The following is a 13,600-nucleotide window of genomic DNA, read 5'->3' on the forward strand; positions in this document are numbered from 1 at the left end:
TTGCCATACTTTGCAAACGTCTCGTGCAGCTCTGTATTCAACTGCACTTGTCGGGGAACCTGAAGAATGGACCGCGTAAGAATTTCTGCATCAAACATTCGCAATAAGGGAGTCGCTTTCAGAACTTCTACTAAATCAATCCAGACCGGCTGTCCTTTGTGAAGAATCACGTTCGCCACGCGAGGATCTCCATGAACTAGGTCTTTCTCGTGAAGCTGCCACAACAACTCATAAAGAGTCGCCACATCAGATCGGGTCGCTGGGCGAGGCAAAGGTATTCCAACAGGAGACAGTAACAACGCAGCGCCACCAGGAATCTCAATGCATTCTCCCACGAGGCGAATCGTCAAGCCTGTGTCCTGGGCCTGCTTCAAGGCCGCTTCTTCTTGATAGAGAGATGTAACGAGGCTAATCTCCACAATTTTCAATGCGAAAAACTCTTTTCCTTGCCTAGTGACTTTGAAAACGCGACCCCGGGCGCCGCGACCAAGAAATGCATCGCCCTCCACCACTTTAACTCCGAAGGAAGAGCAGGCCGTGGTCAAGCTTGCCACCCAAGGAGACACGTTGGCACCAATAAATTTCTGAAACAATGATTTCGATCCACCGTCCGTCCAATGCGCTTTCAGGACTTTACCAATGAAATTCGCGCGGCTATTGATTAACCAAAAGGAGCGTCGATCATAGAGAATGGCACTTCCAAACGTCTTCGGGCAAAGACTCTGCAGATACCGAACCACTTGACCAAACGCAGCATCAGTTAAAGAGAGCTTGCTTTCAAATAGAATGACACAGTCAAATAAATCTTCCTCTGCGACACCAAATCGAAACTTGTGATTGGACGAGCGAGGTACTTTATCTTTTGGCTTTTCCTTGGCACGATACATTCCCGGGTGGGTCGCAAATCCATCCGGCTTTAGATCTGTACTCCTAGACACGTTCATTGACTGAGTCAACCACAAATATCGCTCGCTATTGACAAACACCATGTTCCAGTTGGCAAGCGCTCTGTTGAAAAAGGGAGTAATAAAGGCGTCAAACCGAGCTTCATTCGAAATGGCATTCGCTTGCCGTTGTATCCTTTGCGACCAAAAGGGTTCTTCATCATCTCTTGCTGCAAATACAGTGATCGATTCGAACCTTTTTAAACTCTCTATCGCCATTTCACCTAGTGCTCCATCCGTGTAGGACTTGTCTGACTGAGATGGTAACTTGGAATTCATTTCTTGAATTTTTCTCTCGACTCTTTCTTCTCTATTGCTCTTTTCTTGAATTTTGCTCTCGACTTTATCGCTTATTTCTTGAATTTTGCTCTCGACTCTATCGCTAATTTCTTTCAAATCGCGTCTAAAATTTTCTTTAATGCTCTTGAACCTTTTTTCTACAAGAAGAGAAATGGCCTCGACAAGTTCTGCACCCTCAGCTTGAGCTGGACCTTGCTTGGTTGCAATATTAGCCGCAGCACTCGGGAGTTCCACCAGAACGTGAATCTCTGCTTCACTAGGCTGGAAATCTGGCCCTAGCAACTCCGTCCGTGTGAGTCTCCAGGACGGTCGCATTTTCATATACTCAACGCTCTTGTCACCTTTTAAAAAGTTTTTTACATAAATATCGTCCTTCAACCATACGCCGTTCTTCTTCGTTAAGTACAGCGTCACCGTATTTGGATCAACTTTGAAGCGATCATTGACGCCTTTCTTCGCATTCACGATTGCCGTCTGTAGCGCTACAACGTCCGCATCACGTGCTATCTTCACAAAAAACAATGTTTCTTCGCCATAGACCGCGCATTACAGTTTCACCTCGTCCATCCTTCTTCTTCTTAGAATGCGACCTGCAAATGTGATTTTTTTTTAAATACGGTTATGGCATCGGCGTTTTCGCGCTTATCACATCCGACACAAAGAACGTTTTTCCAATATTAGGTGAAAAAGATCAAATAAAAGATCAAACAAATAATACAACTCAACCACTTAGACTTGCTACAAAGGCTCGTGTCGATCAAGTCGTTCGTGCCCCCCCACCAAAATACATTTTTACGTGAGAAATATTGGTATTATATTCGTAATCTTATTCGTAAGTAGCTCCTCCTCGTCACCAGCAATCATTTTGTCGTAACGAGTCTCTTCCTTTTCTAAAGTAGTCTGGCTCAACTACACAAGATAATCAAGAATATTCTTGGCCGATGCCAAGCGTGCTCGGAAATCTTTGTTCCGTGTCTTGCACAAAAGCTTCTAAGCTAGAGCTTCCAATCAGTTTTTTGTCTCGACGTGTCATGATTTTGACGCTTTTCGGTGACCAATTCGAACGACCAATTGCTGAAAGGACACACTTTGCTCGAATGCTGGCTCGTATCTTGACATTTTCGTAGGGTGTGCGTCGAATGACGCTCTTTGTTGGTGGCAAATATAATGCGACTCGGCAATTCTTTAGTATAGCACGTCGAATGAACTGACTTTCTGCTACTATGGCGATAGAAGCGACTTTACAATAGCTCTCTTGACTGCGGCTTCAAAAACCCGACGTTTAAGGTGCCACGATCGAGTAGGCAGAAGAAGGGTTTTCGAACGTCTGATTCGTTGACATTGTCGCCTTATCGAGTCTGCATAGCGTCGCAGGTTCATTTCTCAATATAAATATGAGCACAAACTTTTGGCCGGCACTAGAATTGGAGATCTCAACACATATTGTTCATTTAAACGAAGACTGATGGCCAATTAATTAAATCAGGTCGTTCTAAGAGTTATGCTTTACACGCGAACAAACATCATTTCTATAAGTACTTGCTCCTTTCGATGATTTGATTGCGACTGAACTTGCGCTTCCCACATGGTTGATCGTGACTTTTTCGTGGACGTGGCGGTAACTGACTTTGTTGCCTCCGCCGCCACAAACAAGCTTCATTATCTTCCGGATTTTTGGACGGCGACGTACTCGAAACGTTTAGCTTTACATTCCATTTCTATACCAAGCGCGCCGTTATTTCGGCGTGAAAGTACACGCTCTTCATGGCCTTTATCCGGAATTTAACTACAAAGCAGACAGAACACAGGCGTAAATGTCAAGGTTACGACGTTATCGTTGTCGTGCAGTACGTACATTGATACGTTTCGCCAAGTGTTTCAGCTTCGTAAATACCGCACGCCATTGTTGTCCCCTAAAAGGAAATCTTTCAACAGGTTCTAGGACCCCTTCACGCGCGAACACGCGGCACTCGAGAAGAGATTCACAGCTGAGGCTTCGGCGGCCACACCCGCAGTGCAAATTATGCACTATTTGCAGATCAGCTGGCCACTTCGCTCTTGAGCGACTCGACAAACTCCTTCTAGCACAGTCGCGACTTGCGCGAGTGGTCCCAATTGCGCTCGCGTGACTTTTCTTCTTATAAGCGGTTCTGATATGTATTCTTCAACTTTGCAAATTTGGGCATGATTAGTTAGTCTGTCTGTGTACATGTGGTATTTAAAAGACTAGTTTGTACAAAAACAGCACGCTTCCTATGTATGTGTGCGGTGTAACGTTACATGACTATTATTTTCCACAAGAGTAATAATGAATATTATCTTCTATGAAAGGAAATAAGCAAAAAAGTCATATAGTTATCTTTATTACTTATTTGACTTAAGCTTTCCAATATTACCAAAATTGGGATTATTGACGCAATGAAAGATAGTACATCTGTTAAATGTTGCAGGGGCATGACTAAGTCCCTGTGGCATAATTAGATACTCTCATAGCATACCGCTTGAGGTGCTTACTGTTATAAACGTGATATCCGGCTCACGCATACGGATGTGATAGAATTCATCGATCAGACCCATTGACTAAAAGATTGTGCTTTAGACAAACCATCAATGATTAGGTCTTTTTGTGGTATCGGCGTTTGAATCGGATCAGTTGCAGCCCTCAATTTATTAAAGGCATGCACAATTCGCCACCCTCATGTTGCCTTACGCACACAGAGGTTGGAAAGCTATGTGGGGGCCCTCACATGGCTCGCTGTTAAGCGATCGGCAAAGAATTTGTCGATAGCTGAAACTTGTTCATGAGGCAATGACCCCTGCTTCATGCCACAGTATTTTGAACCTGATATCAAATCGATTTTGTGTCGAGTGCCTTTATTCTTAGGCGGCTCGCACGGTACGGATATAGGGAGCACATCGTTCAATTCTATCAAATCCTTACACAAAATAGCTTAACGAATTCGAGAATTAAGACGTAAGCAATTCAATATAAGTCTTCGCAGAGGACACTTCGTCCATTGCTGAGCTGCTGAGAATCCGTTCGTTTTCAGGAAATACTATGCCAACTGAATATCGACCACGTGGTCGTCATCTGTGACAAGAACACAATATGCTTCACTTTTGCCACTACGAAGATCACGCAAGAACCATTTCGGTGCTAGCGTTGGCAATTGAGTCATCTTCGAAGCTAACTTTGGAGGTGCTTTCAATTTAAGTGTATAAGCGCCTGCACTTGATCAGTTGTTTACTAAGACATTTAATGTCTCAGTTTCCTCTTTGAAACTCATTTTCATAGGTACCTGGGAACCTTTGACCACAGGTTTCTGGGGACTTATTCCCGCAAATGCTTGGGGACTTATTCCGTCAAGTTTTATTTTGGGAGTATATCCTCCCCAACTACGTCGAGCTGTAATTGCGCAACCACATCGAGATCTTCGCCAGTCGATCTAGGACTTTCGCACTGTCTCATATAGACAGACGTTTGAAATTTGTGGGTTGCTTTATATGCAAGCATACTTTTTTCGTACCACTTCACTTATACGAGTACCCAAACTTCGTCGCTGCCTGGGCTTGCGGACAGCCGTCGGTAACTATGTCCACGTCACAATGGTGAGCCTTCGACGCTGCCTGTGCTTGTGCACGGCCGTCGAGATCTTACTCCACGGGATCTTGTGCAGTCGTGCAAACGTCCGAATCACAAGTGAGGCGATAACACTCACTCGTAGGACATCTGCAAGCTTGTGAACAGTTTAAGACGTTCATCAGATGATCCACTGGTGAACGAGTGACAGGCATTGACACGGCTTGATGCCGCTAATTCTTACATGGCTCGTACTTTCGGAGCGACGGTTATCCAAGGATGACATCAAATTTGCCATCCAAATCTAGTACGATGCAATCATGATCGTACTGTTTGCCCTTTAGCGTGTATTGGATACCAACTACACGTTTTGTTTACTGTTACAGATGTGCCTGTGGCTAAGCGCCCTTCACTCCTCCATATATTTATATATCGCTGAATAATTTGAGCCTGCGATCTTCTATCGATTGGTGTCTAGTAAAATCGTTCGACGTTCAAAATTTGAATAGGGACTTAAGTGGTAACTAATTTGACACTTTTGTTTTTAAGCTGATGAGATGAACATCATCACCTGGGCCAGCTACATACAATGCTTGTGTGAGGAGCAACTATCGTCAAAAGGCCTAAAAAATATTTTTTGGCGTTGCTGGACCAGTAGGGCGCCCGCACCTGCTGGTCTCGACCGTTTTTATTACGATCCGCCTCACCGTTGCATTTTCGCAACAGCGTCGGATCCGCGTCCTCCGCTGTTTCTCGTGGGAGAAGATCCTGTCGCTTACCATTTAGTCACTGGGTGTAGGGCAGTAGAAATAATTTATTAAGTGTGCAAATATTTGTTGTGATTGCTTATTATGCAATATAAACTTAATTGTGTGGTGCCGTTGACATTTCTCTTTAATTATTATTATAATAAGGTCGAGGTCACATGAATGCTTATGACAGGAAGACTACTTTTTCTTGAACCAGATTTAGTGACCGACTGCGCGGTGAAATCTGTGACGATGCTCCTACAATTTTTCCTGACTGACAATTAGGCATTTAGTGCGCTTATAAGGCTTTAAGCTCTGCATGATCTTTAAGTGCAACTACTTTTATGGTTGATGTCGCACAAGAAAATTAAATATCATCTAAAGGTTGTAAGCTTCATTAATTAAGGGAATTTTTAGAACCCCAGGTCTGCCTCAATGTAGTCAAATGCGACAATTCGTAATTTAGGCAATGAAACAAAGCTTCAATGAGCTTATTATGGTTGCCGAAATTACATACAACGCGGAGAAAAATGCTCCACGGAGTGAAAGCCATCTCGCTTCTCTTCAAGCTTTCGAGCACTATTGGCAATCATACTTATTTCCAAGCAATAATAGTTACTTCTCGTGATGCTCTGATGTCGCTACGTATCCATCCCTGACACTGGAGCGCTTACATATTTGTCCCGAGATGCTTCCCACTTCTGTAATTTGTAGGCGTTAAAATGCCCCCATACGTGCTCATACATACTTGAATAAGGATCATTCGCATTTGGTAAAGGCAAAGAGCGAGGTATTGGTGGAGGTCCAGGAGCCTTTGGAGAATTTTGAAAAGCTCCTTTACTCCGTCGCGCCTGGTTCTCAAGAACATGCGCAAGTTTCAAAATCGTCGCTTTTGCGGTCGCTCTGCTGTCGAGTCCTCCAATAGAAGCTTCAATGTGATGCCCATCCTCTAGCGCTGCTGCAAACTTTAATTTATACGACGGGTTTCCATGCACAGCATTCGTTTGAACCGAAAGCCGCACCTCGGGACTTGAGTGCTTTGATACGTCTGTAGCGCTCAAAGGTTCTTCATTTAAGCGTTGACTGCCTTTAGAAATCATTGTCATATCCTTACTGGACATGCAATCGGTCATAACGGAGGAAGGAATAACAATAGCGTTTCGGATCCATTCCAATAAATTCTCGTTATTAAATGAGCATTGAGGATAAGTCGATATCAGCTCATGCAAAATGAATGCTGCTACCTTGTCTTTTAACGATGCTTGGTCTTTTGATAGCCACGAATTCGTAACACGTGAGGACGATACAATATCTTGCTGCTTTAAGAGGTGCCAGTTGAAGCCTTTCAGGAGTAATAGAGTGTATGCTTTAACACTTGCTTTGGTTAAAGAATTGGAAGATTGTTCGGCAACAATAGCTTCCTCAACAAGCTGTTTGACATACTCCTCAATAACAATACTAGCAGCAACTGCAGCCGAGTCTTCAAAAATCCCAATAAGCTCCCCAACGTTTGCGGACTTGATACTTGCCATATAGACAACATAATCCACAAGATCCTGTGAAGAGAACAAGAGCGAAAAATTAAATCAAACTCTTGCACGCCAACGCTACCCAAGCTACGTACATCCGCTGGCATCGTTTCGTTTCGATCTTGATATATACGCAATCAACACGCAGCACACAAGATAGTCAGACCTCGTTCTATATTGACCACATGAAAAACCGTATTTGATAGCTTACCAATCTCAAACAGATAGTTCGTCAATCCTCGACAGATTTCACGTTGTATTGCATCGCTTTTAAACTACAAAGCACCGGTGCTGTGAGTATATCAACGATGACATAAAAGACATCACAAGAGCACGTACAGCGGCATTCCCTCTTCGACTAATGCGTCCATTTCGAGGTTCTATAGCTTCAAGCAACGAAGAGCCTTCGGAACGAAACAAGGGATGATACGACGCCGGATTGTATTCAGGATCGAGCATTCTTCTCGTCATCGCCCGTGGAATGACCGTCTCTGCTCTCGGAGAATAAACTTCCGAGCCCTCTCCATCATCCACGCCATCGTCGTATGCGCTTTCAAGTCCTTCATCTTCGATAAAGCGACGAACCTTTTGATCTCGATACAAATTATCACTCGATGGGAATCCAGCAGCACGTTTGATTCGTCGCACACGCTCAATGTTTCTCAACGCTTTCGCCTTTCGTTTCCTTGTAGCAGCAGCGCCTCCATGTCGATGTGCAAGCATAAAGCAGCTGCACACGACTTGTTCTTCGTCCTCTGTAAGCTCGTTTGGAAAATCCGGGTGTCGTTTGTGCCATAAAAGCCGCTGGTGCAACACACAGCGGCAGTGACTCAATGCATGCGGCCGTCGACAGCCATAGCAAAGCTTACAGCGTGTACTTGGGTCCACGAGTTGGCAGCTACATGCTCGAGACTCGTGACAGATTGCTCGACGCTGACGTCCAGTCAAGCCACAAGAACAGTGGAGCTCAATGCATCGGCTACAGGATGCACACGCTTCGGAGCTATAGCACGCGCACTGAGGAGAACGCTGAGGTTCTGACTGATAGCCAATGGGGACGTGGGATCGAACGTCTAGTTTTTTCAAATTGAGGTTGTTGGTAGTAATGTACTTGGCAAGGTAAGTCATGCGCTCTCTGCCCGGCTTCTTTGAAAGAAACTCCTCTTGATTCATGCCTTTGGGCCAAACAAAAGTAGGTGGCACATTATGTTTCGAACTCTTTTCTGTTTGTGCCTTTCGATATTGTGTCATGATATTTTTGCGCTCCAGGCCCGGCTTCGTTGCGAAATATTCCTTTTGAGTCAAGCCTTTGGGCCATCCAACGATACTGTGTAACCTCTTGACACTGTTTTTTTGCTGTAAAGGTGTTGGTCGGTTTATTTCGGGTACTGGCAGCGAGAGGCCGTGTCTCACACCGAACCTCATTAAGTAGTCCTTGCGCTCCTTGCCGCGGTTTAAAGCAAGGTACTCTTCGTGATTAAACGTCTTGGGCCAGGTTGCAGAGCTTTTAGCACGTGGACGTGTATCACATGCTTGTGATGAATCAATTGGAGCTGCTACGGCGTCCGTTGCTGCTTTCTCCATACTCGCAGTCGACGGTTCATCCGCCGTCCCCATTCAAGCATAGAATCAGCACGAACAATATTCACTCGACAAAATTAAAAAAATATATGGTGACTATGTTGAGCAGAATTTGACGAATAATTGATCCTGGGCAAAATGATAGTTTAAAGGTTGTTTACGCGTATGAGTAAAAATCCACTGCCCTCGTACTTAAATTAAACAGTCACGACGAAGAAAAATAATCAAATTCAATCACGCTCATTATTAAATCATTCTCAAATGAGTGCCGTAATCCGAACCAAGACGCTCCCGAGTGGCGCTAAGATCCCCGTTGTGGGCCTCGGTGTCTTCTTGTCAAAACCAGGGCCCGAAACGTACAATGCCGTGTTGGCGGCTCTTGAGATGGGCTATCGCCATATCGACACGGCGCAGTACTACAGGAATGAAGTCGACGTTGGTCGTGCGATCCGCGACTCGAAGATTCCTCGCAACGAAATATTCGTCACGAGCAAAGTGTTTACTGAGCCCTGGGTATACGAAGAAGTTTTAAAAGAAACGAAAGCCAGTAACGAAAGGCTTAATCTGGGTTACATTGATCTCTACCTTCTACACGCTCCGTGTGATCCCACGACGCGTCCCGACGCTTGGCGTGCGCTTGAAGAGCTCCAGGCAGAGGGTATTGTAAAGGACATTGGTGTCTCGAACTTTGGTGTTGATCATCTTGAGAAATTAGCGGAAACGGCCAAGGTCAAACCTGCAGTGAACCAAGTAGAGCTTCATCCGTGGCTAATGCGCCCCGCGCTGGTCCAGTACTGCAAAGATCACGGCATCTTTCTCGAAGCTTACTCACCGCTCGTGAAGGCAATTAAACTACACGATCCGACGCTGGTTGAGATTGCGGAGGAGGTGGGGGGCACTACTGCGCAAGTACTCGTGGCGTTTAGCCTCGCGAACGACTTTATTACGCTCCCCAAGTCGGTGAATCCCGTGCGTCTGCGTGAAAATTTGGACGCGGCAAGTGTTCAGTTGAAATCTGAACATGTTGCAAAGCTTGCGGCGCTGGACGAGTACTTGGTCACGGGCTGGGATCCGATCAAGCAACACGCTGTTTAGATGCCGCAAGTACTTTCACGCCAATTCATAGGCTATTTTTCAGTCCTGAATCAATTGGAACTACAATACATGATCTTCGCAAGCTTTGGTGCTGTTTGTGCATTACGGGAATGGTCTAATAAGTTTTGCCAAAATAGGGTTAATTTTGTTCAGATTCTCCCTCGGATAACATATCCTCTTCATATCCCTAACCCCCTTTAAGCTCCTTACCTCGGATACCTTATAGAAAAGGGCTACCAGTTCTCAGAGGGAGAACTGTACGCCGGGTGTAACAAGGTGCACCGTTTCATAAATATTGTTTCCTAAAAGAAAAAAAAGTTATCTCCTGTAAGAGGAAAAATAAATTTTATTTTCTACATGACTTAGTTATTCCAATATTTACCGAATTCGGTAACATTGACGCAATAAGACATTAATTGTAACGGGGCACTACGACTTGTACTGCTTCAGTACAAGTCCACGTCGCACTGCTTCAGTTGCGAGTGGTGCCTTACGTTATTTCACGTACACTAGTACGTGCAGAGGAAGACTTCGCTTTCAGGCGACTCGTAATGGGGCACACATCAGTTGGAGAACCGTTGTTGTGGTACATTTACTTTATGGGTAAAATATCCTTTTATCTAATTTTAAAATAGTTAGTTACTTAAATTCAATTAGTATGGGTAATAAATGTGGTCGCCGCCAGATATAAATCTGGCAGCCAAAATCTATTTAATTAGCTAGGGTAAGGTTCAATATTTAAACAATTAAATAAAGTTCAGTTCCCCTTTTGATCTTAAAGCGTTAAGTGCCTTCCTAAGGCTTGCGCATTGATCTGTAAGATATAGAAGCCTTTCTAAGGTACATCCTCTTGGGCACTAGTTGCCACCTGGTTCTACGAACCCCTGAAGCCCTTGAACTAGGATTCCTTAAGCTTTGATAGCTTGTACGACTCCCTGAGTTGTTCAACCCATAAAACAATAGAACTAAGTGAATCTTTGAGCCCAATACACATGCGCAATTTATTCCCATTGTCTGAAAGTCTTCCTCTGACTTTAGGAGCGAGGTAGCTCCGCTACACCTGGTAGCACTTGAAGTCAATCTACGCCTGAGTCTTTACAAGACTAATTTTTCACGAAAATGGAAGAGGTTCCAGAATTGTCAGAGCGCAACGCGCCGCTCATGACAAGCTCAAAACCTTATTCGGGCTTGAGCACGTAAAATTTATTATATTCCAGGGACCAGGGGTCCTGCATGCAAGGCTTGAAGCCTTCAAGCGGTACGAAGCCTCCCTGATCGGTCAGGTACAGGACCATTTAGCGGGATCTATGCCAACCCGGTGCATCTCTGTCCCTGACTCAGAGGCGAGGGCTCGCCCTTTAACTGTAAATATGAAAACACTTGAGGACAAAGAGGGAGAATTCTCCGTTTTTTTATCAAGCAGATGGAAATGTCCATTGATTCCGCCTTGTTCTTAACAGAACGGCAAAAGGTGGATATGGCAATTTCTAAATTTGGAGGTAGAGCCATGGAGTGGGCACTATCGTGCAGCACGTCCATAAACGACGCTTTTCCTTCATGGGATTCGCAGAAACAGCAAATGGCGAGCATGTTTGCATCGCCTGATCAGGCTTTTCGCATGCGAGCACGGCTCCTAGCGACTCGACAGGGTAAAAGAACCCTAGGGGACTTTATCCAGGAATTGAGAACTCTCGTTGCATCTATGCATCAAGACCCGGTGCAAGAAGCAATTGTAGTGACCATCTTTATGGGGGTCTCAATGAGGGCGTTGCCCGGACGGAATTGTTCCGATCTCATCCGGCTACGTTCGAAGAGGCAGTTGCCATAGCGCTACGCGTCGAGTTTGACTTTAAGTCTGCTCGCGTTAGCACGCCTGTTACCGAACAAGCTCTTCGAGCACATGGGTTTCGTCTAATAGAGCGGAACCTTGGCGAGTCCGTATGGCCTCATCCTAGGATGGATTTAAGTCTCGTTGGGAAAGAGAAGAGGCTCTTCAAGCTGTGGAACAGCATAAGACCATCCATAGATGTTATATGTGTGAAAGCACGAAACATTTACGCCCTGCCTGCCCTCTTCGAAATTCACGTAAAGCTCGAAAGAGTTCCAGCTCCGACCTATTTCAGAGATCTGGTACGGTGCGGGAAAACGTCGATACCCAGTAGTGCGGGGCGCCCTACGGGGGGAGACCTAGACATTGTTGAACCTCAAGGAGGTGAGAGTAAACAGACCCTAGTCCTAATTAGCTCAATGCTCAATGGCACGGGGCGAGAGTACAAGCCTGGCTTGCTAGTCGCTTAAGCGACTGTAAAGGGCTTTGATAAGCCGTGGTCAATTCTAATTGACTCAGGAGCGTCTTGCAATTATGCTCGACGCCTTTCCCTTGAAGAAGTCAACAATAAGTTGAGGCGCTTAGAGAGCACAAAGGTGATACAATCACTGTTCGCTTAGCGACTGGGACTCGTGTCGCTATTCCCAAAGTTCCATTGAACTTAATATAAAGTTTCCGGACTTTGACAGCATGGAACGCTGTCTCGTCCTTAATTTGAATTCGAGATATGATCTCATCCTTGGCTATGGCCTGGAGTAAACGCCATGAGCCATGGATCGATTGGAAGTCTAAGACCTTAGGCACCACGCGCAATGTTCCATGCAAAGTTTTGGAGAGTCATGAACCCACCTTTGCTAGGCAACAAAAGCGCTATTGGCGCGGATCATTGAATGAGTCTGTCAGTGTTTTAGACATTGGCATGTCTGAGTTATCAACTCTAATATTAAAAACATTAATTCTGAACCCGACTCAGCAGAAATTAGTTAAACGGCACGTACTCCGTCGAGTGATACTCGTTATAATAACAATTCACTGAATGTTGAAAGCATTGTTGGCCTAAGGCCGAATCATCAAGGGTGAAATATCCCTAAGAAACGTAAAGTGGCACGTCCAAGTGCACCGAGTGCGGTCGGCCGAGGTGGCACCGTACTGAGTGTCGATAGTGACAATATTGGCAGTTCGCCAGGGCATTTTGGGTCAAACCCTTCTAAGGCACGTGAAGCGGCACGTAAACGTTCGCTGGATAAGGAAGTTGAGTTACCTAACTCCTGGTCGGATGTCAAATTAGACACCATGTCTTCTATAGAACCAATACAGGCTGGAAAACCCGGGGACGTGAATGTCCCGGCCTCTAAGAGGCGTATTGTCTTCACTCCAAGACAGTATGGACACGAAGCGTTTATACCCTGACAAAGTGATACGAGTGAGCAAGTACATAAGCTTGTAAATGGCGTAACCGGCAACATTGAGGGTGAAGTTAGCCTTGCGGCAATCCCCTCGTTACATGCTCTTTTAGAGCTAGACGAAATGTCTATCGATGAGTGCGGTTGAGCCTTAAAAACTGGTGACTTATCTGAAATGGTGGTCATTCGATCTATGGTTAAGTTAAACTTATCGTCACTTCTCGACGAAGCTGTCCTGGATGACACAAAAGCTGCACTTAGTGCGCGAAGTGGGTCATCGATCATTTAGATCCTACGGATCCCTTTTATTCCTTAATCAAGGAATTCTAAGATGTGGTATGTAATAACCCATCATATGTTTTACATCCGCATAGAGGTGTTCGTCATGAAATTGACTTAGTTCCGGTAACCAAATATTGTGTCACAAGTCAATAGCCTTTACCAAGGGAGCAACGTGACGTCATTGCAGATTTCTTCCGTGCTAAGCACAGGCTGGAATGGTAAAAGAGAGAAAATCTCCTCATTCGACACCGACATTTTGTGTCAAAAAGCCAAATATTAAATGGCGCATTGTACATGCTTATAATAAGC

General features: G+C 44.9%; 2 protein-coding genes across 2 annotated transcripts; one reads left to right on the forward strand and one right to left on the reverse strand.

The window, feature by feature from the left end:
- Positions 1-5,944: 5,944 nt before the first annotated feature.
- CCR75_002718 (uncharacterized protein) lies at positions 5,945-8,737 on the reverse strand. Its single transcript, XM_067960815.1, has 4 exons — positions 7,442-8,737; positions 7,314-7,377; positions 7,198-7,223; positions 5,945-7,129 (listed from the first exon to the last, which is right to left on the reverse strand). The coding sequence occupies exons 1-4, from the start codon at positions 8,717-8,719 to the stop codon at positions 6,215-6,217; spliced, it is 2,283 nt and encodes a 760-aa protein (XP_067820885.1). The 5' UTR covers positions 8,720-8,737; the 3' UTR covers positions 5,945-6,214.
- A 207-nt stretch (positions 8,738-8,944) lies between these two features.
- Positions 8,945-9,778, forward strand: CCR75_002717 (uncharacterized protein; the record flags this gene model as incomplete). Its single annotated transcript, XM_067960814.1, has 1 exon — positions 8,945-9,778. The coding sequence occupies one exon, from the start codon at positions 8,945-8,947 to the stop codon at positions 9,776-9,778; it is 834 nt and encodes a 277-aa protein (XP_067820878.1).
- Between the last annotated feature and the right edge of the window lie 3,822 nt (positions 9,779-13,600).

Source organism: Bremia lactucae, linkage group LG12, assembly GCF_004359215.1.
Source record: "Bremia lactucae strain SF5 linkage group LG12, whole genome shotgun sequence".
In the NCBI taxonomy this organism is placed as follows: domain Eukaryota; phylum Oomycota; class Peronosporomycetes; order Peronosporales; family Peronosporaceae; genus Bremia; species Bremia lactucae.